At 41.4% G+C, this 23,654-nt stretch overlaps 1 protein-coding gene across 1 annotated transcript in view; it reads left to right on the forward strand.

The window, feature by feature from the left end:
• Positions 1-2,637: 2,637 nt before the first annotated feature.
• The window catches only part of PHYHIPL (phytanoyl-CoA 2-hydroxylase interacting protein like), a 59,603-nt gene continuing 38,586 nt past the window's right edge, over positions 2,638-23,654 (forward strand). Inside the window, exon 1 of the mRNA XM_086616759.1 lies at positions 2,638-2,779. Coding sequence (XP_086472885.1) covers positions 2,725-2,779 — 55 coding nt within the window. The 5' untranslated portion in view covers positions 2,638-2,724. The remainder of the gene's footprint in view (positions 2,780-23,654) is intronic.

Below are 23,654 nucleotides of genomic sequence, written 5' to 3' on the forward strand. Positions count from 1 at the left end.
GAGGTCTGTTGCCTTCTGCTTCCATTTCCTCCTTTTAATAGGAAACTCTTTGTTTCTGCGTCTGAAAGTGAAGAAAAGTACACTTCATTAAGCCTGCAATTGTTTAGAACTCAGAAGTGTAGATTGATTAGCAAATACTCTACAATAGCTCTTATAATGGAGAGCTTTAAATAAATGGGTTTTAAACTATTCTTGCAGTTTCTAGTGCTTTTTATACAGTCTAAACATGCTGTGTACACTATTCTTTGACTCTGCTGTGTTCCTGGAGGGGAATGAATCAGAATATTCTGAATGCCTTATGTAACGTATTTAGAGATCTTTTTTGTTTGTATCTTTGTTTGAATTTCTTGGACGGAATTAATTAATGGCAAAGTATAAAGGCCAACTTTGAAATCCTAGCTGACTTATACACTAGAGCTCAATTTGTATTCCACATCAAGGAAATGTTTGGATTTGAAAGAAGGACACCATTATCAAAAAGATTTCTGTAAACGGCTCTCTTCTTCAGAGCACCATCTCTTTGCCGCAGAAGTGCAGTTTTAACATTTAGGTGATTCAAAAGGAAATTGATTTTTTGATCAGAGTACATATTTAATTCCTTATTAAAAATTAAACACAGAACAAGAAATAGTAACTGATTTGGGATAGAAAAAAATTATAAAAGTTGGATTTGTTTAAAACAATATTAATTTCAGAGGAAAGGTAGAGAGAATAAAGTCTGTAGCCTGCACTTTTCTGGTCCTGTAGAAACCTCACGGGGTAACAGCTTTTAGGAAAGAGAAAGATTGTTTTATCCGTATTTGCATTGCAATTTTGTAACTATATTCCTTTGTATAGGAGTACACTACTGCAGTAATATGTAAGGATTAGTTTCTCAGCGGGTATAAATTTGTCTAGCTTCCCTGAAGTCAGTGGAATAAAGATAATTTACATCAGCTTCCAAACGTGGTCTTCAAGATTTCGATCAGCTGATCACTGCAGCAACAGGGAGGCCGGGAGGAGAATCCTGCCTTTTGTCTTTGCAGAAAAAGGAGTATTCATGAAATGCCATGTTCTGTTTTACAGACAACCAGTGCATACTGTAAGATATGGTGTATGTTAGCGTATATGCTTCTCCTCTCTGCCTGTTCCATCGTGGAATGGGCAAAGGAGAGCAGGTGGAGGCCCTGCTTGCATACCTACGCTTTCCGAGATTTCAGGTTCTAAATTCAGGAAGGGCTTTCCTTGTAGGCAAAGCAACTTTGCCGAAGTGGTAACAGAGGAAATGAAAAAAAAATCCACCATAATTTGAGGCCATAACACATACACCAGTTTCTGTTAAAGCTACTGGAATTTCCCCAGAGTATACTGTAGGAGCAACATTAGCTCTTGGTCTGTACGTGGTGGGGCCCAAGGGAAGTTTGACATCCTGTATTCACAGAAGATGACCAGAACCTGTGTTACAGCTGTAGGAGGCAGAATGCTCAACAAGGAAGGCCTCAAGAGGGTTTCAAGTCCGTGCATTAAGGTCAGGAAGCACAGTGGAATTTTTTCCACTCTAGAGATCTCGAAGCTTGGAGAGGACCAACCTTGTTGGGTTTTTTGTTAATCTGTTTCTTCTTTTCTCAGGCCTTGAAGTTTGTGCAATCACTCAGATCAGATCTGTGCAAAGTCAGCTGGTGGCTCCTATATAGTGCCTAGCAGTAGGGTACTAAGACTTCTAGGTAGATGAAAGATCTTGTCTTTATACTTTCCAGGATTATCCTCCCTGTCAAAGAGAGATTAGACAGGAGGGAGTAGAGTGTTGATAACATCTTTTATGCTTTTGAATATTTGTAGGGTAGAGAGAGGATTGGTGGAGATGGTCTTTCCTTTTCAAACATTATGTATTTTCCGCCTCAGTTATTTATCTCTGTGGCACCTTGTCATGGTTGTGAGAAATATTGAACGCTGTTCAGTCTGTGTCTTTAGAAACTGGAGCGTTAAAGACAATTTTGTAGCATTAAACTCTGAGTGAGGATACTTATTGCAGTCCCATCATATTCCCTCGTCCTATTTCGCTGATAGCAGCAAACTTCCATATTCCTACAAGAGATGAGGAATTAGGATACAGACAGTAGCTGGTGCACAGAAAGTAGCTCAGCTTCTCTGGCCTATTTGACACTGGCCGATCATGGATTTCCTCCAGAGCTGTCAAGAGTGCTGTGGACAAGCCCGTGTTTATACTCCTGCAGTACAATGTGAGCAGTGGCACAGAAAGCCTGCTGGGCTCCTGCCAAAGGGCCCCACAAAGGCAGCCAGATCATCTCCCTGCAATGCAAATACGATGACAGTGGTGCAGGGGAAGCCGTGTTGCGCAGCCACATCCTCCTCTCCCCTGCTCACCCTCCCCAGTTCTGGTACCAGGAGAGTATGTGTACTGAGAGAGGTCACCAAGAGCGCTGACTGCAAAGGGATTTGGGGAGGCGGGCTGCCTGCAGAGCGCAAAGCTCACACCCACATGGCTTTGGGACAGGACTAGTAGCATCCCAGGTCCCTTATTGACCCTTCACTTGGGTGTCTTTGGCTGGTGGCCAGAGTGGGCAGGACCGTTCCCTGCATGGGGCCCCAACACAACTTTCAACAAAACCTCTCTTCTCTGTGCCCGAATGAGGGGACTGGCGGGAGCTGGGGGAGGAGCACCAGAAGGGCAGCGCGGAGCCCTCTGCAAGGGGAAGGGTCCACAGAGAAGTTGCCACCTCCAGCATGAGCAAGGGTGGCTCCTCAAGCAAGGATCCCAGCTGGTCACCCTGTGCACCAGGTACGGCAGTGCTGGGGCAGAGGGAGGCTGGAAAGCGGGTGGAAAGGCAGCTAGGAAAGAGCTGAACAACTAGGAGAGGAAGGTGATGAAGAGAGCAGAGAAACCAGGATGGGGAGGGGTTTGGAAGAACATGACTCACTGTCTGCAGAGAAAATGAGATTCAATGAGAAGTTCAGATATGAGGAAAGTAGAGAATAGTGAGGCTGCAGGGAGCAGAAGGAGAATTTATTGTAGAATTAATGGTTTGATGCAATTCCAAGTATGAAATGACTGAAGGATTTGAGTGGGAGTACCCACGTTATTCAGGCAAATCCAATGTGCATTTTTCTTTAAATTTTTACTCTACTGACATTAAATATTTTCGTCTGGTTCCCACATGCCTCCAGAGTTTAACAGCATAAAATTGTATTCTTCTACATTGCTGATTTTCTCCTAAGCCGTGAAGTTGGAAAACTTTCTAAAAGCAACTTTTAAAACTAGAAATTTCCCTTCCTGAAATCAGCAAGTAAGGGATTCACTGCATCTCAGTCTTATCAGGTTTCTCATCTGTTCAAAAGATTATGGCTGCTTCCATGAAATGCATACGTTTGTTTATGTTTTTTTTATGGAGGAGAGGAGTACATGATTTGGAAATAAGAGGAGGAGAGTACATGATTCAGGAATAAGATGTAAGAGATGGTGTCCTCTTCTGAAGGGATGGTTAGACCTGTTCTTTAGCATGTGACCATCAGATATGACTTTTTTTCTCTTGGGATTCAATGCCTTTGGATCCCAAATGCTCAAGGATAAAGGTTTTTTTATTTGTTTGTTTTCTGAGTGGAGTTTTATTTACTTATGTTGCACAGAATGATCTATTCTACTGGGTGGGATGTCAGACTACTTATTTTGGCACTTAGTTTGAGAAACAGGTGCATTTACTGTGCAGCAGCAGTTTTTTTGCTTCAAGTCCTTTTAGGATTCTAAAACCCACTGGAATACGTGTTCATTGCAAAAGGAAGAGTGAATAGTACTTGGCTTCATAAATTTCTCGACACTTTCCACACTCTGCGTCAAATTCGTGCATATAACCTTCCATTTTTATGAATATCACATGGGTCAGCATGCTTGGATATACTGATGTGGTTTTTTTTATTATTTATTTAAATTCTTATTGGAAAGCTAGTTATGTAGGATATTAAGTTCTGACTCTCCTTATTTTGAAACAAGATTGTTTACTGCTTTATTAAGAAAACTTGTCCGAAATAACACTGTATGTGTCATGGCAGAGTACTTTCTACACAAAATGTTATCTTACAGTGTTTTCCTACTGACATTTCTCCTAAGACTTATTTGGCACTTGGAAGGCACAGCGGAGGCAGCTGGCCAGTGCAGCCATGGCTTGAGCCTTATCCTGCCGTTATCAAATGCACAAATCCTACAACACTACATGTAAGGTCAGACCTCTATCCATGGAGCGGCTACAAGCCAGACTTAACTCATTCGGTAGTATCTGCTCAAAAAGAGCAATCAGGGCTGGGAACAGCAGATACAGTGATGCATCTCAGCCACCTCTGAGCAATGTGTGAGTGTACGCATTCAGGCTGATGAGGCTCTCCATGTCCTTGGGTCACCTGAAACCCCGGCAGAGAACAAGCAGTAGATTCATCTCTCAGCTTCCTTGCTGTCCAGCTAGACTGGCAATGGCTGCATGAGGTTCTTGTTTCACTGCTTTGGTAAAAACAAATGAGGCAGCTTAAAATACAGCCTTGGACTCCAGCTGGAAGAGAAGTGGTGGCTTAGTGCGGTGGTCGGGTTCTCCACTCCTCTGTCCTTCCTGGGGCTGGCATATCCCCATGAGCTCTTCACTGCTCTCAGGCAGTGGGCTGGCCCTACACTGGCGATAAAAAATTATACCCACCTCTTCCATAGTCTTGCTTGGTTGCCTGCTGCTAAAATCAGTCTGCTGATATCTCACTTTCCGGAGCAATGTTTCAGGATCTTCGTTTTCATTCAGAAGGTGCAATTTTATGTTTCGTTGGTAGGAGGGAATGTTGCAGTTTGGTATTCCTCTACAGATATAAATTTCAAGCTAAGGGATAGGGTGGAGAAAGTATCTTCCTTTTTTATGCTTATGACCACAGCTGTGAATGTAAATAGCTATATTAATGAGGCTTATTGAAAGTATTTTATTAGAGAATGTGCAAGTCATTAACTTTTCAGTAAGAAAGTGTAAATGGCTCTTCTTGTATTCGCATTTGAAACTATAAAACTTAACTTTCTACACATATAAGAACATTTTTGTCCATCATACTAGCCAAAGCATTTTAATAAGTCCTTTTAGTTTGAAATAGCACTGTCATTTAGTACTGCCATTGTTTCCTCCATGCTTCTATTCTCAAATTCTTTCATAAAAGGCAGCATATGATTTTGTGAATGTAAAAATAAAAACATGGGTGATGTTTTGTGGGTAGAATCCTCATTTTGGAAGCTGGTTCAGAGAGCGGATAAGCAGCATTCCTTCTGAATGTAAAATTTTCTTTATCTGAATAACCAGCTAGTTGTAATAGTGGCTTGATAGGATATTTTGTTGCATTTGTTTTAGAATTTCTCAGTGTTTTAAAAGCATGCTCACTCTGCGATTCATGTACATGCTAGCAGCAAGATACTAGTGGACAATGTAGAAAGAAATAAAAATGAGGAATGGATTAACTTAGGGTATTTTGATAGATCTTGAAAATAAATAGCTATTTATATCACTTTATTAAATCTAGTGTGTTCATTTTCAATGAAATGGACTAAAAGATGAAGCTAAGTGTTACAGTATATATTTTGAGTTTGCTCCGGTTCTGTGCTATTTGTGTCTGTACATCAACTTTTCAAAGCTTCACAGACAGAATTTCTTGAAAATCTCAATGTTTTCGGCTCTTCAAATGGTGATGTTTTAGTCATAGAAGTAATGATAATTTTTTATTATAAAGAACATTCTTCTTGGCATAAGTATAGAGCATCGGGCTGTGAGAATTATTCAAAATTAGTAGTTGCGTAAGGATGACAGAAGAGCAGGGGTGGACCGAAGCACAGAAATTCCAAGGCCCTTTGAAGAAGACAGAGAAAGAAGGGTGGGCAGCATGCTTCTTACAGAGAGAAACGTCATGCCAAAATGAAAACAGAACATGACTAGAAACAGAAGCCTAACACCAGATATTTTTTTTTTCCTGTTAGAAGAATGTAGTGAACCTTTGTGTAAGGGTTTTAAGAGATCCACAGGAGGAAACCTCATGGCAAGAAATAGTTGTAGAAACATCCCACTGAGGTCTAGTGCCGTTTTTATCTACAATATTGTCTTTGTTGTTTAACTCCAATAGTTATGAACCATAACATATTCACATGAAACAATCTCCTTGGTCTTAAAACAATAATTTTAACATCCTTCCTATTTCTAACATAAAAAAAAATGTTGCAAATAACGTAAGTACTTCCCTTTTATAGATGTACATATATATAGCACATACCAACCAAATCTTACAGTAAAGAGAATTGTCACGTGCACTTGACAACAGCAGGACTCTGTGCTTTTCCTTAAGGCTTTAGTCAGCTGAGAAAAAGTGCCATGTCGAGCAATGTGTAAATTATTTCACTATTATTTCACTGTTTCCCTATACACTAGATTTCAATAAAGCAATTTTTTGTATTTAAGCACCCATGAAGTCCTGCTGACATTTGCTGGGATTACACATAAAATCCTGCCACAGATGCAGAGAATACTCAGCTTCTTCCTCCAAAAGGCTAGTCATATCTTCACATATGATGAGATATTTATTGAGTACAATGTTAACAGCTACCATATTGCTGTACTCCCCCGTTGACGCAAATGTTGGCAAAAACTACTGTGCCAGCTGCCCACTTACACACTCTAGTGGCACCTTTGCTATTCCTCAAATCCACAAAATTGCCATTCTCATCCAATTAATGCTTAAACACTGGTAGTTTTTTCTGCCTCGCATATTTAGCAGATTTCTGTCAGAAAATAAAAGATGAAGATGGATACACAGGAGCCTGTCAAATCAGACCAAACCCAGCAAAGTTAAGACTTTTTCAATGCCAGAAAATACCCTGGAGTGGTCTGTGGGGATATTATGAAAGAGAACCAAGGATTAGTGCAGAGATTGAGGAGATTAAACCTTAATTAAAATGAGCACTTGCATACAGTACATGTGGCAGACAACTTATTCTTATAGCTGTAATGGAGACAAAGTCTTCTTGCAGTTACACAAGTCCTACCTCTCATCCTATGCAAGGAGTGGGTTCCTGCAGTGGCTGCTGGAGGACATGTTGTTTAGGTCAGTACAGAAACATACAACTACAGAAGACTCCCCATGGTGTGTCTCTGTAACGCGATAAAGTGTCTTCTATAATCAGCATTTGTATCTAAACTGCAGACATGGTTTTTGCCCTCCTGCTCATAGACTGTTGCTCCTCCAGCCCATGACGGTGTGTTTACTATCAAGTCAAAGCTTGGGAGCTGCATTCCCCTCTTGAGTGCACAGAAGTGGAGGTGATGATAAAGTCTAATCTAAGACAATCTCTGCTTGCTGACCTCCAACTTACATTGCAAGGGCATATTCAAGACTTGAATTTGTATCCGTATTTATTTGTAAGTACGTTTACAGTGTTTTCTAATGGAGTTACATTTCTAATGATTAAAAAAGAGAAAAATCAACTTAATTTGGTGCACACTATTTCTATGGTTGTGTAATCACTTTTCTCTGTCCATGAAGATTTGTTCTGATTATCAGGAGGGATTTTAAACTCTATAGACTTGTGGTGAACAAGAGGCATGTGAAGACCATACTGTGGTGGTGTTGATTGGCAAAACGTGACAAAAAAACGCTGCAACTTTTGACATACATCCTTTCAGAACTTGATAGCCACTTTAATATTTTGAAATAGAAATACAGTATATGAAAATATAACTAAATGACATGCCAACGTCTTTTCAAAATGCCAGCAGTACCGTTCTTGTCTGGAGTTTGGGTACTAAGTCAAGAGCAGTTCTGGAGTGTCACTGTTGGAATGTTTTCAAAACTCCTGACACTATAATCCATTGCTATCCATTATTTTATTATTCTCAGTAGTACATTTACTGGAGAGATGAAACACGAGTAGGCCAGAATTAATCCTTTCAGCAATTCTAGTTGCATACTCGCAGCTGTGTGGAACTATTTACTCCTAAGTAGAAACCTGAAGGGTTTCCACATTGTAATCATGCTCGCCAGTATTTCCTTCTCATCTAGTCTGTGTTTCGGTGTAATGTTATTTTAGGGACACGTTTGATAGTTCAGCAACGTCTAGAAACAGACATCCACATGTACATCTCTTAAAGCAGAGGGGCTTCTGCAGCTCAGACTCTCTGATTACTTCGTTCCTTCACTTTATTCAAGGGATGCTGCATATAAAGCATTCCTCCGGATCGTTGCCAAATTATTTGTTTATAGTTCCAGGGCATATTATGTTTAAATTACTTGAGATAGTGTCACAACAGGTGTAAACTAATTATTCTAATCAATGTTGAAATACAGTGCTGTCAAGTTCTAGGTGTCATTTTAGAATGTCTTCCTGTGAAAATCCTTCTGTGCTGTTCCACTGAGGCTAATTGGGCTGGATCCTTTTGTTTCAACTCCTCCGTCAAAGTCAGTGAACTTCCTTCTTGTTAAGACTCTGGCAAGAAGGAAAATAATCTTTTAAGGGACTTCGTAAGAGATATTTTATCCTTACACTTTTCCTTACCCTTGGCAAATACATAAGTGTTATACAAAAGTACAAAAATATTTATAATTAAAAAAGAAACTCAGCAAAAAAGGGTTGAGAGGGGGAGAAGGAAAATCATTACTTCATTGCAGAAGGAAAAGCAAAAAGTTTCCAGAGGAAGAGAAAACCCGTTACTTCAGAATTCTAATAAGCCGTATTAGCGACTTTTAAAATAATAGTGTCTGCTGGGGCACATAGAGAGGAGCACTAAGAAAACTCAGCTATCTGGTGACTGCCAAATGATACTGCTCTGCAGCCACTGCCTCCAACACAAATAGCTCAGCTACGTTTAAGTGTCCTTACTGGAGGTAATCGATCACACCTGGAACAGAGCAGTTATAAATTAGGTCTGCTGTTCATATACATTCAGTTATTTTTTGCAACTAAGCTATATTTGAATCCAAAAAAAACATTTAGGTAACTGAATGTCTCCCTCCTGGAAGGAATGGAGAAATAAAGAGTGCAGATTTTCAGCATTGGTCAAGAAACAATTGAAATCCAGAATTCAGTGCCTGGATGCATTTCATCTTCAGAACCAAAACGTTGCCACCCTGTGCAACCTTTCCACAGACATTGGCGCCTTAGGCTTAAGTACCTCATGTCACAGTGAATGAAGGGATCCAGGCAGCCAACTTACTGCTCATGATGGAAAACAGCGCAGTAAGTGGAGGGAGGGGCAGCACTGTAAGAATATGACAAAAATTGCAGATAGTTTGAAGAACAGTCTTAATAGAAAAGGTATCTTTGAGCAGAAACTTAGCTTCTTGAAATTCCCCGTCTCTGTGTTTCTCAGTGTGACAATAGCAAAATGCTTTAAAAACATGGATTTTTGTGGTTTTGTTGTGGGTTTTTTTTTGACACCAATGTCTGCCCAACAGAGAACGCTGCTTTTAGAAATTTTAGTCAAGTGTGTATCTGCAAACTGTGTGTTACCAGCTCTCTAAAGTATGATGAACTCGTATAGCACCAGAGAGAGACACAAGCAGATTGACTTGCTGGGCACAGGACAGCAAAGCAGGACACTCGCAGCGCTGGTGCGTGCAGCAACGCACTGAGCAACAGAGCCAGAGAGCTCAGCAGGGCTGATGTCATCAGCTGCTGATGTCACATGTCTCCTCGCATTTAGTAATTCAGTAATAAACATGTGAAAGTCTCATTTTCTTAATTGACTGAATCTAGTCAGATGATCAATGTCATTTATGTCATTACTGTTTTTTCCTCCACGAAACCAAGAATGTGCAGTATATCTTCCCTTAGTTTTGTGAGGTTTTTCTCTCCTTACTCTCCCTCTTTTTGGATATTCTCTCTACCTTATATGTCAGAGTTATTCTGCAAGGCTTGAGAGAAGACAGGTGCAAGTACCGTGTTTGGATTTGTTCTGCCTGTGATATTTCATTGTAAATGGAGCCAATGTTAGGAGCTTTAACTGCTTTCTTCTCGAGTTCAGCCTTGATCTTACTGCCGAGGAAATGCACCAACGTTTTGCATTTTAAGGAAAAAATGCAAGCAGAAAAAAAAAATGACAAGTTTTTGATAAAATATGCATGTTTAGGCTGTGTTTTCTGTTTGAGAGGCTGATAAAGTCCAGCATGGAAGATATTTTAATGTTAAGTAATTTCAGAATTACAGCTTTTTGAATAGAAAAAAACACAGATATGAGCCCTTTTGTTTATAATTACTGTAGTGACAGGGCAGAGGTGAAATTTCCTTAGTTGCTTCTATCTTTAAGAATCCAGTCTTTGCCAATGCATTATTCCGAATCCTTCACTGAATAATTTGCATAATGATTTCAGTTTGTATGAGTCTCATCACCAGCAAATTCGTTCATTAGAATGTATATGAAGAACAAACATAGAAGGAACTGAACACAGCTGAACTGAATTCATAAAAAAGTTTGAGCAAATGCTGGTGGATTTTTTTTCCAGTATTTTCTCAGTGCTCTTAGGAACTGATTCAAATCTCATCTAAAAGCAGTGAAAAACCTCCATCACTTACTGAGTTTTGTAAATCTGTAAGCTTTCTATTCCTCATGGTCAGAAGTAGACAGTACAGACCTTCTCCTGATTTTGACCTTTTTTCTGTAGGTATGAAACTTGTTGAGGTATTCTCGCATTACTACAAACAGCCTCCACCCATGAACATTGTCAATCTCTCTGGTTTGTTCAGGTCTTGCATGTGTTGGCTTTTTGCCATTTTATCTGAGCACGATGTTCTTAAATATTGCAGTATGAGACACGATCCATCAAAGGAAGATAAAGAAAGGAACAAAGCAGACAGTAATAAATCCAAATGAAAAGGGCAAAAGAGTGTCTCCGCATTGTCCATCCATTCTGCTACTCTTGCTTCTTTCCCCTTCTCTTTATCTTTTGTTTAACATTCTCCTCTCTTTGCCATCAAGATTTTAAACATTCCCTCTGTCTTCCTCTACTATGAGCATGAGTTATGAGGAATGAGCAGGAATGAATGAATGTACTCTTCCTTGGGAGCAACAAGCAATACGCTTACAGCAGGAGCTGCTGACACAGCACACAGGGAGACTGTGAACAGTCTCGCACGGCGTGGTTTCATAAATCTACACACAAAAAATGTCAGATGTCATGTGTCACCACACGGCAGCTGGTTAGGAAGAACACCTTGTTTTTCTCCAACCTGAACTTACCCCAGGAACAACCCATTTGCAATCTCTAAGCTCCAGTTTTTTGGAGCTTTTTGTTCAGTTTTGTTTTGGTTTTACTTAGGGGTAAAACTTACTTGCTTAGTTACCTCCGATTTCATTCCCTGAATATCTGGTTAGCTAAATACCAGGGAGTGGGTTATCACACAGGATTCTGTGGTGAGGTGCAACTCTTATTTAAGTTTCTTGTGTGTAGTTAAAAGAGGGTGAATTTTATTTCTGTTGGCTTTTTATTAACTTTGGATATTCAGAAAAGACTTTCCAGATTGCAATACCTGTGTTGAGCTCCAGATCCTCTGCTGGTTTGCCATTCAAATTCTGCTCTTTACCTGTTTTCTTTCTCAGTCCTTATATAAGGCGATTACATAAGAGAAAACTGTAATCTCCAAAATCATTTGCCATATTAAACAGCAGCTACCATCAGTGGATCTTTATCAGCCGCCTGGAGCAGAAAGGAGACACGTGGCTGTACATTTGGAAAGTAGTTGTTTATGGTACTCGTCAATGCTTGCTGCCAATCATGGGCAGATGTCATCAACAGCCATTACGCAGCTCTGAAAATAGAATCAAACTTGACCTGGACGGGTCCTCAAACAATTGATAAACTGCCTCTGAACGACGGAAATATGTGGAGTCCATTCTCTTCACCAGCCTCCTGCTGCTGAAGCATCCTGCAGACCCAGAGCTAGGGCAGCATGGGCAGGGGGTACTCAGTTGGGGTGTACATGTCAGGTACTCAGTCAAGATGTACATGTCAAGCTCAAGTCTCCTCACCCCTAAGAGTTACGGTTTCTCTGTGTGTCCCTGATCTGTCCTTGAGGAGAGGAGCATGATCAGCACGTGCCCTCTGATCCCTGTAGCTGTGCTGTGTCATCTCTGGAAGTGGCAAGTTATATTTGGCCCTTGTTGTCCTTTGTTTTTCTCCTTCCCCCAGAAACCCCTGATAACCAAAGAGGGCAAGTGGGAGAAAGCACTTTGGGGAGGAGAAGGGCAAAGAGGTTTTGAGAGCTCCTTTGCTGTGTGTGTGCTCGTTTGGCTGTCCCAGGCATGGCGCTGTGCCCCAGGAAGGGACGAAACATCATCAGAGTTCAGAGGGGCTCCTGTGCCTCTGTCCTGCCCGCTTTCCCAAACTGTGCGAACTCGGCATCGAGAGCTGGTGGCGTGGTTTTGACAGCACTCCTGCAGTTGTTGTGTTGTGGTCTCATATTCATACATTTTCCCAAATCTGGCTTCCTCTGCTTAGCTCCCACGGATAGGATAAAGAGCACAGACAGCGGCTTCCTTTCCCTTTCCTTCTCCTGCTCTCGCACAAGGCTCGAGAGGAACACTGCCTCCTGCTTCCTTGTCTTTGAGGAGTGCTGGTGAGCAGGGGCTGTTACAGCCCACTGCACGCAGTGCCTTGGCTGCAGAAGCGGCCAGCCGCTCCCGTGCTCCTGTTTGCTTGCTGGCGTGTGGCAGAGGGCCTGAGAGAAAGGGAAGCGACGGCGTACTTCTGAAACAAGGCACAGCAAGCGCCGAGTGCCCGCAGCTCCAGCCCAGCCTGCCAGTGTTTGTCTGCTCTTTAGTTAGCAGGTGGAACATTACAAGTGACTCGCACTTAGTTGCTCCCCTGTGCAACGCCTCTGATCTCCAGCAGGCCTGGAAGACGTGATTTAAGGCTGTCAGAAATGTCTTGCTTAGCCTTTTTTGAAGTGCACGGCTAGCGTTCATGTGGTAATGTTATCTTTGAAATACAAGAGCACTTTGTAAAGGCTACCAATACTGTTAAATGTAATGACAGGAAAAAATAATTTTTAAGATCTGTCTCTGTCAGAATGATATTCTGCTTGTCAGAAATATCCAATGGTCCTCCCACAATGGAGGAGGGCTGGATATCTCTGCTAGTCGCTTCTCCTCCTTTACAGTCTCTAGAAGGGTGCATGCAGAGGGGTTTTCTAGCTGTTTGTCTACTTTCCCAAAATAAGGAGGTCACCACAGCAATAATCTTTTGTTGACAAATACATTGAACTGAGCTAAATCTTGTCATGAGCTATATAGCAGAACATACTGTTATGCTTTATCTGTGCAGAGAGTGATCTCTCTATTTAACAGCAGTTGCAGCAACAGAAATATTTCTGACTACAGTTTTTGGTTTTATGCTTTTCTGAGCATTCTTCTTCTCCCTTTTGGTTGTTCTTGAAGTTGTGACATGAGATCAGGGAAGCTTAAGAGCTTAAGTGACTTCTTAGCGTACCATCATTTCAAGATGAATAAGCGTTCATGAAGACAGCCTGCGGGAAGGGAATTGATGTACTATTTGAATGCCCTGACTTCATAATTCATACAAAACTCTCTCGGCAGGAGTGTGTCCACTGCTGAAAACTTTGCCTTAGGGTTCAGATGGATCAAGCAGTAATAAGACTCCATGGCTAGTTAAGGGGGAGTAAGAGGAGAAAACAATTTAAAAGCAATGAAAGAAGATACCCACGATCATGGCTGTAGCAAAGCTTTTGCTCCCACAGCCTGTGGAACCACCACATAATAGGTTGGAGAACTGACCCTGCTCTCAGTTGCCTGCCTCGCAGCTGCACGCAGGGACTGCAACCTCAGTTTGGGAGCAACTGGCTGAAGGAGAGGCAGCTGGCTGCTCCGCTCAGCTGTGTTTTGAGATGAGCAATTTTCTGTTGAGGTCAGCGAGAGTTTGACAGTATAAGGAGTTCAGACCATCATCCCTAGAGAGGGTGGGGAAATCCAGAATGAGGAAATATGGATAAGACCATACATTCTCTCTTAAACGGGTTGCATGATCTATTTCAATCTGAATATCTTTTTCCTAATGCGTTTTTCCCAGCAAGATACAGGAAGGAGGTTTTACTCCAAGATGAATTCACACTTTGCGTAAAGCTTGCATAATATTTTCATTTAGACAGTGCTTGCTGATAACAACTGTTCTCATAGGTTCTAGATGGCATGATTTCAAATGCTGAAGCACTGTGCATCAAAATAATATTAAGACCCAGATAGCTTGGTTTTCCCCACATTAGCCATCATGTTCACTGCATATTCTTTTTAGATTATTTTTTGCCAATTTTAATTAAGAAGGTAGTTTTGAACTACCTAATGAGAGGAGTGCGAGGACCAACCTCTGCTTTCACAGCTGGGCTTCCCAATGCTTGCCTCATTTGTCAGTAAGCATCCCTGATCCCTCCTAAGCACAGGAAGAAGCCCTGAAAACATCATGGAGCACCTTCCTGTGTTTTCTCCCTGAATTATTTGCTGTCACATTTTTATCGGACATCACTGCTCCTGTGCAGGAAGCAAGGAGGCTTGCTTGCAATGCAGGTAGAGGCCAGTCATGTGCATTTTTAGTGTTCGTGATAGCCCTGTTATTAACTCCTGAGGGCATAAGACTTAGCGGTCAGGCTATACATAGCCTATGGGTCTGATAGCTGCTAATCTCATTAACCCTCAGACTGATCTTGATTTATACTTCATTTGCTCTCCCTATTTTACTGTGATATATTACTCAACTTCAAGAAAGAACAAAACCACAGGATAGATGATAAAAAAGTGGTCATGGAGCATTTTTGCTCAGGCCTCAAACTCTCTGCAGAGAATGGAGGATTTGGATATAATTTAGTGCCACTGGCACTCATTTCTATTGCACTGTTAGGCAAACGTGAATAGTCCTTGGTTGGTGCTAAAGAATTTAAGTTTTCCATCTCTCATTAGGCTCACTCTGTGCCATATCTGCCTTTTCTGAATAACTCTGACTAAATTTTGTGAATGTAAACATGCATGTAGTAATAAGTTTCCAGAGATTTTACTATAAATGAACATTTGGCTCTGCTCCAAAAATACGCAAAGGTTTCAGTACGGGCTTAATACCAGGGCTAATTCATTGCTGGCAGGAGCTGTTTAGCAGTACACAGAAATTAAGAGCGTTTTGTGTTCATTTTTTTGTATGGTATTAGCTATATTGCTGTAGATGTGTGTATAATTAGGCTGGTGCAACCTCTAAATTAATTTGATGGAGCTACAGCTATAAAATATGCTTAAAAGGGTAGTAAGTGTTCTAAAAATTTAAGGAAATAAACTGTAGCAGTGTAGCTATTGCCTACACAAAGTAGTACGTCTAATCTTGATGACTAGCATTTAAAGTACAAAACTGTACAGCTCCACCATACGTTACTTTTGTTGTTCTGCTGGATCTGCTGTTGTAAAACTTTTCTGCAGCATTTCATCACACGTTCCATTTCGTTCCACATTCCATTTCATTCCACAGCATGACAAGGAACATGTTATGAGACTGGCAAAATCCATGAAGACAGCTTTCTTGTCTAGAGGCAGCTACTGTAAATAGTTATGCTAAGGCCAAGACACTAGAAAATTTAATTTCAGTAAATAAAACCAACCACTTCAACACAGAAAGCCATTTATTGCTTTTCTTGCTATTCTCTACCTCATTTCCCCTTCCCAACCCAGAAATGACCAGGTGGATGTCATGTGGTCAAACCTAAAAAAGTACTTGTCGGTGGCTAAATTGAATTTATGTGGAGACATATTAATCAGAAGCTGGCATTGAGACAGATGAGAGTAGATGAGATTAGACTAAAAATGGAGAAAAAGAACAGAGAGAATTAAGAAGAAAAATACTGATATTAAAAGGAAAAAATAGAGAAATAACTCTAGTGAGTTTGGTAAAAAAAGCTCATCTAAGATATCAGGTTAGCAGTTAGCATGGAAGAAAAAGAGGAAATTAGAGAAAAAGAATTTACAGATGATGGGCTTTTGATGCGAGTTCAGCAGGTCACAGATAAGCAGCGATTAGACAAGTCTGAAAACAGACCCGCGTTCCATCACACAGGAGCCACTGTCAGACCTCTGTCATGAGGCAACAGCTGTGCCTGGATAAATGACTACTTGTTCTGCTTTGCAGCCAGCACTGTCCCTGTGAGCATGTGTAGATTGAGCCCCCTGAACTTTGGACACAGAGGTGAGGGGCTAGTGTGAGCCTAGCAGAGAGAGTTTCGCAGTTCTCATTTCTCATTCTGGAATATATTGCAGATTATCAGAGACAGCTGTTGCAAACACATATAATAATTTAGGGGGCATTCACAGAGACTAGGTTTAGCCTCAGAATGCTTTTCTCTCCCAGCTTCCTGTAGAATCAAGAGAAAGCATTTCCTCTGGGGCAACTCAGAGCAGCTACAATGGGCTCCCATTGAGATACTCCACTGAGGATTTTAGCACTCCCCACTGCCTCTGGGAAGATCCTAAGGCAAATAAGCTCCTTAGGCCAAAGATGGCTTTTGCAGCTATCCTCCTGTGCAGCCTGGTTTAAGAACCAGGAGCAATGAATCAGTCACTAACAGATTCTGGAGTCAATTCTGTGATTTTCAAGGCTCACAGAATGCCACAATTCCTCCACTGACTTTAAGCACTTCAGGGCACTGCATAGGTACAGTAACTGGAAATCTGTAGGATTGCTATAATATCAATAAAAAACAGACTGCAGGGCTGCAATATATTCAGAACACAAGTCACAATGACAGGACATCATTCACAGCAGAACAGGGTTTAATTAAAATGGGGATGTAATTAACAGAACAGTGCTATAAACCAATGGTCACTTTATCTCTGTTCATGTACTCTATCTAATCTGCCTGTATATGGGTGCTAAGTGGGCACACATTCCTACCAGAGCAACAACGTGTAAACCACAGCTCTTAATTGCTGTTTCTAATGTATTTCTTTGTGAAATTCTAATAGTGGATCACATTTTTAAATAATCATAGATCTGAAAGACAGTATAAGAGCTTGTAGTAAGTGATGATGAGTCAAGTGAGTGAAATTTAAGACTAGTCTCACGACACATCCAGGCTCTGAGCCAAGGAGAGGGAATGTCTGGGTGTTCCTCGTCTTATTCATTTAACATAATTTTCCTTCTGTTTCCTTAGCAGTTAATTAGCTGCGTTCACGGTAGCAGTGGGGGTAAGACAATGATGTCTTTCCTGTCTTGCCATGTCACCTCAGTCATAGCAAATCTTGACAGTACAAAAGCTGGCAGGCAGCAACATTAATCTAGAACAACTATCTTCTGTGCTCGTACAAAAAGCTTAAAGCTCTGTAGTTATAAGAAAACTAGATCATTAGGTGACATTGAGGAACTAGTCACTTAGACTTTCTATATTAACTTTATGTATTACTGAACCATACCTCATGCTTGGCAGTCTTTGAAGAGTTTTGATGTCATTCAATGAAAGGACGTAGTACTACGAGGAAAATCACAGGATCAGTCGAGAGAGTTTAAGAAAAGCCTTTGTGAAAAAGGGAAGGGTAGTAGGAAAGACTCTAGAAAGTACTGTAATGGAAAACCAGCAGAAATGTCTCGTGTTCCAATGAAAATGGGAAACACTGAGGAGAGAATTGGTCACTGTGGGCTACTTAAGCAAGTAAAAGTAAAATATGAACTGCTCTGGAAACAGAAAACTGGAGGGCCACCAAAACAGGCCTTTATATTCCAAGTTTAGCGCACATGAGAAAATCAAGGACAGCATGAGGATACACTGAAAAGGTTGCCAAGAGGTTAAAGATAATATGAAGAGACTGTGTTATAAGTCCTGAAGGCACAATAATGCAAAATGACTTGACCAAGAAAATATTAATTGTAATTAATTTGCAATATGGAGATAAATTTTGAGACAAATTCTTACTCCCACTAAAGCTAATTGGACTTTTGCCATGAAGTTTATTGGGAAGGGGATTAAACTTTGAATAATGTCTTGGTTAAGAAATCACTGATGTAATTGTGAACTGCTGAGAAAACTAAGAGATACATAATGAAACATCATCACTTGAACAAATGCATCTGAGGTGTCCCTTTGGGTACTTATAGAACTGTTGGAACAACTAGTTGCTAAAAAACCCCACAGAGAACTGAGGAAGTATCAGGAGACTAACAAAGTGTCAGCATGTCACAAGTCTTTAAAATTGAATTAAGAGTAACTATGGAAACTATTGTCTTATGGGCATGACTCCAAATTGAAATAAATAGTATAAATATTAAAGCCAAAGGGGATAATGTATTCATATGGAGGTGAATAGTATCATGGAACCCAGACAGGACACAGGTGTACTACAGTGAACTAAGCCAGGCAAATTAGAACATTTAGCCCTCTACTTCTTTTTAAGATGAAGCCAGAAGAGTAGTAGAGTACAAATAGCACCAAGAATTTACAAAGGCTCTGCCACATAAAAACTTAAGAGACTTACCGAAACAAGTCAGCTTGGGCTAAAATTCACTGAAAGGTATCACAGGCTGGCCACTGAACTGTAGATAGAAAGTAAATCTGAATAGCAGTCAACGTTGTCAAGGATAAGTGGCTGGTAGTATCCTTTAAAGGTCAAGATATGGTCCAATATCTGGAGGATAAATCACTAATTAAATGTGAAAATGATACTAAAGTAGGAAGAATGATTAACGGTACAGAGGAGAGAGGAAATACAGAAAGTTCTAGTTGTTCTCTAGGGATACTATGGATCTAATAAAGTGAGGCTAAACTTAAAAGAAGGAAATTAATAAATGATAATGCTAAGCATTAATAGTACTTTGTGCCCATTAGGCAACAAATAAATTTTACAAAGCTGCAAATACATTATTTTTGTCTATGAAGGAATTTGTCTTTCTTAAATGCTTATTCAGGCTTTATAAAGCTGATCATAAAACTGAAATTTGGAAAGCAGCAGCATAAATAGCATTAATAAAATGTTAATTTTCTTGATATCTTCCTGTTTATCTGAGAGGAACATTTATTTTTAATTGTTTATGTTGCTCAGAGTGGGTTGGGATTTGCACGCTCAGGTGATACAGTTGGAGGGCTCCATGCTCTGAAGCATTCATTATGGATGGCGGCAGGGTGGTGGTGGTGGGTGGTAGGGAATGAAGGCTTAGATCCCAGGGCATTTCCTTGATTGTGGGGTCAGCCCAAAGACCTACCTAGCCCGGTGTAGTCTCTTGAGCAGTGGCTGAAAACAGTTTAGAAAAGGTGAAGAGCAGGACAAGCACATACAAAAGTCCTCAGTAACTCACCCCCAGATTCTAATAATTTTCAGATTACAGACTCTGAATCACTTGGGGGTTTAGTAACTCTAAAGGATTTCTCTTCCATGAACGTTTCCAGCCTCTCCTTGACACAATGCAAACTTTTAGCATTGACACTCTCCTTTGGCCTGAAGTCTAACACCAGTTGCATGAAGTACCACCTCCTCCTGTTTGTTTTGAAGCTGTTGCTATTAACTGCGTTTGACACCCTCTAACTCTTGTACTGGGAGACTTGGCAAAACAGTCAGACTTTGGCGACCCTGTTCGTGCTCCTCGTGCTTTAGTGAATCTCTATCATATATACCTTTGGTTGTCTCTTTCACGGACTGATTGTCTTTTTATCTGAGTAGTAGACGAGTTTTTCCCCATACAGAAGCCATTTTCACATCATACTATACAAAAACCTACAGATTCACCAGTAGGTTCCCTGACACCAGAAGTCACTATTACCTCAGAACTGTATCTTTGATGTCTTAGAGCATGCTTTATGGCCTAGCAAGAAAAGCCTGAATGCATGAACTGAACGTAATTGCTGAAATGAAGTCTTCCTAACAGGGAAGGAGAGACGTTTGGAGATGCACGAACTACTGCATACATCTTACTGGAGAGTTCCCAGAAATAGTGAGGACTTCGCAGCATCACGAGCAACATCTCAGCAGAAAACAGCAGGCAGACCCCTTTCCAAGAGAGCTGCATCCTCACTGCTGGACTTAGTGTCAGAGTGTCTGGCTGTGGTTGTTACCTTTGCAGAGAGCGGGAGAGAGACTCACTCCAGAGCTAAGATTAAGCACTGCTGCTCTGCCTTGGATTTTCCTAGAGGAAAAAGGGTAGCCGTGCCATCATCTTCTTTGTTTGAGCATTTGAGGAGGCTCTTGCTTTGCTATCCGAGAAAAAACAAAGAGGTTTCCAGTGAGATACTGTGCCTAGTGTTCTAAATGGTCATACATCAATGTCTGTCTCTGTGTTGTGCTGCACATTAACTGTACATAGTCAGGGCTTTCACCGAGGGTCTTAAATCTTTTTTTTTGTCATTCTGTCACCAGTGTGGGGATTTTACTTCAGTCCTATGGTATTTCAAGACTATTTTGCACACAATCATTTGCAAGTATGTGCTTTCACATGCTTGAAACAGACATGTCCACTGAAGACAAAGAATGACTGTGAAATTGTGAAGCATTTATTTTTCCATGAAACTTCAGGACTTAGTTGCTAAGCTTAGTCAATGCTCCTTTTAGGACTGACTCAAAATGCCGGATACTGGTTTTGACCCTTCCATTTATCTGTCCTTTAATATTTTGCTTTTCTCCTCACAAATGACATATTAATAGGAAAAGATAAAAAAAAAAAAGAAAAGGCTGTCTATTTGCCTCTTGTTTTTCTTGCCTGAAAACTGTCTGTAGCCTTTCTGCTTTCAGCTTGCACAGTCCACTGAGCAATAACACAAGTCTTTTTTATTCCCAAGTGGGAAGGAAGACCTGGAACTCTGAGCCTTGCTGAAGTCTGAGAAAGGAGGTTTCTTTTATAACTTGCAAATAAAAACCTGCTACTGTGAAACACAAAAGTGTTTTCAAATAGGAAGAATGAGGTTGCCTCACAGCTCTGCTCTGTACCCTGCTGTATCCTTCTTCCCGAAAGGGAGCACAGCACAGGCGGGACAGAACTTTGTAATGGTGTGTGGATTGGTTTGTGGGGAGGAGAGGAGCACACAGCACCTTTTCCTCTCGTTTTTATGGCTTGAATAAGGTTGTGGCTTTTAGGAAAGAAGCTGGCTGGCAGCCTCTCTGCTTGTCTGCTGTAGAGTGGCAGCCCCGCAGCAAGATCTTGGTGACCTACCCTGGGGGGCTGAGAGTGCCAGGCTAAGGCATGAGAGCTGAGATTGTTGAACCTAGCCAGGTTAAGAGGTGTGTGTCACAGCTCATGTTTCCTGGTACGTCTATCATGCTAGAAAATGCTGCTTCTGTCTCCGTGTGAGGTTGCAATAACAACAGACTCGCTCTTGTTGAGCTGCAGAAATTGGTAATACTCTGTTTAACGTTGCAAGTGCTGAAGGCTGCTGTTGTAGCAAATTCTTTGCAAGCTTTTGCAGTTCTAAACACATGACACTCTGTGTCTCTAATGTTGTGCTGCCATTGGCAGATTGCCTATTACATAATGTTGACCTATATTTGTGATATGTGACATTTTTTGCTAAACACTGTCAGGGATAATCTGTCACAGAGTAAACTTTCTGATTACACCCTAAGACTTTGTCATCCTTCAGCACAAACGTAACCTCTGCCTCAGACAACGCTATTCCCTGTCAAGATAAGCAGAGTACAGTTCTTTCAAGCAAGAAAAACACCAAGAGAGTATTGTGTGCTTTGAGACTGAAATACCTAGGACTAAATTCACCATAGAATGATTGCTCAAAATCACATCTGGGAGTAATTTGAGCTTTAAAGAACGTTGAGCCATAGTCCAGGTGATGGGAGTAGTGACTGGCTGAAGGAAGCACGAAGTCTGAGGTGTGACTCTGCAAAATGCTGTCTCAGGCAGGTCCAGCTTGTTTCATGCTTCAGAGAAGTGGAGCTGTGGAAAGGTTTCTGTGCTATGCTCTTCCACTGAAGTTTGCCAGTATTTGCAGACTAATCAATCTTTTCTTCCAAAAAAAAAAAAAAAAGCTTAAAGGTGTGGGGAGATAAATAGATATAGCTCAGCCAGGGATTATTGGTAAAAGGCAGCTGAGGAATGAGAGGTCTTGGAGGAATGAGAACCCCCCAAAGCTGTGCGCTTTCAAAGAGCTATGCAAAATCTATCCATTCTTAAAAACCTGATTTCGGTTGCATAGAATAAAACGTAGAAGAGAGACAGGTGTGTAAAATAGAGGCAGAGAGAATAAAATGGGAATTCTCTCAGTATTCAAGAACAGAGTCTGCTTCAAATGGACTTTAAATAATGCTGTAGCAAAGGAGTAACAAGATTGTGTGAGCTGCTGAAGCGTCTGCCACATTTGTGGAAAAAAATGAATGTGGAACATAAGGCTGAGAGACTAAATACACCATCTTCAGAGAAAGACATTTTCCAGCCTTACGTAGGAGATGACTGTGTGCTAAGAACGGTTGCAATATTGAGGAGAAAGGTTTTGCTTCTGTGCAAGAAATGAATGCTTGTCAGAGCCAAAATTAAAACCTGATGAATGCAGTCTCACCTACTTTCATTTCTTCCCTCTCAGAGTCTACATTTGTCCTCATTCTGTCTCTGCGTTCATTCATATATTCCTCTCCCTTCCCACCTCCCCATTGACTCACACTCTCCCTCCCTGTTTGTTATTGCTTCCTTTTCATTTTCTCTTCCTTTAGCTTTCCTTCCCACTCATTCCATTTCTCCTCTGCCTGACCCCTCTGCACACATTTTCCTTCATGGTGAAAAAACAGCAGAGAGACAAAGAGGAGGAAAAAATAGAAGACGAGCAAGGAGAGGAGGGAACGAAGAGGAGAGGGTGCAGGACGGGTGCTCAGCGTTGCACTTTCTCCCCAAGCCGCACTACAGATCTTTGAAGGCGCTGTAGGAGTCAGGACTCCTAAAACCTGTTCCTTTCTCCCAGGCAGCAGCACTTGGCAGTGGCTTTGTGAAAGGTAACGCCAAAGCTCGCTTCCGCAGGTCGGTGTCCCTAGAAACCATCATAAAGCATAGAATAATCCCAAAATCCAGTGGGCAGCCACCCCTGAATGACAAACATTTGGCTGTGTGTGGACCTTGCTATCGTGCCAGATCAGCGAGGACATGCTAGGAGACTGGGTGGCTCTTGGGACTCCAAAATGGGAAGTGGGAGCTTTAGGAGTACTTGGACTTGCCGGCATGCGATGCTGACCAAGACAGATCACTGCCTCAAGCTGGTCGGGGGCCAGTGTGCAACCAACTGGTGTTTCTCAAAGCAGCTCATGCTGGTGTCTCAAAATGGACGGGCAAAAGTTGCCAGTTTCAGTTTAATGAAACGACAAAGAGGTGCCAGCGATGCTTATTGTGCTGTGTGGCAGGAAACAGGCTGAAGCCACTTTATCTGAAGAATGGTGATCCCATCTGAGCACGATGAGCTTGATCCCAAAGTCGATCTGTAAACTGGAAAAAGTGCTGTGCTCCTGCAGCCCCAGGGGCTGCTTCTCCATCTGCCCTGCGGATCCGTAGGGAGAAGGGAGCCGAGCTCCCACACCCACCGATGGTGTGCTGCTGCTGCTGCTCAAGTTTTATTTTCTTCTCCTATTGCTCTTTATTTAAATTTTCTCCTTTTCTGGCCCTGTTCTTGTTCCTGAAACTGTTAACTGAGATGGAATCGCTTCCCCCCAGCGGAAAAA

This window comes from Tauraco erythrolophus, chromosome 9 (genome assembly GCF_009769465.1).
Source record: "Tauraco erythrolophus isolate bTauEry1 chromosome 9, bTauEry1.pri, whole genome shotgun sequence".
Classification (NCBI taxonomy): Eukaryota; Metazoa; Chordata; class Aves; order Musophagiformes; family Musophagidae; genus Tauraco; species Tauraco erythrolophus.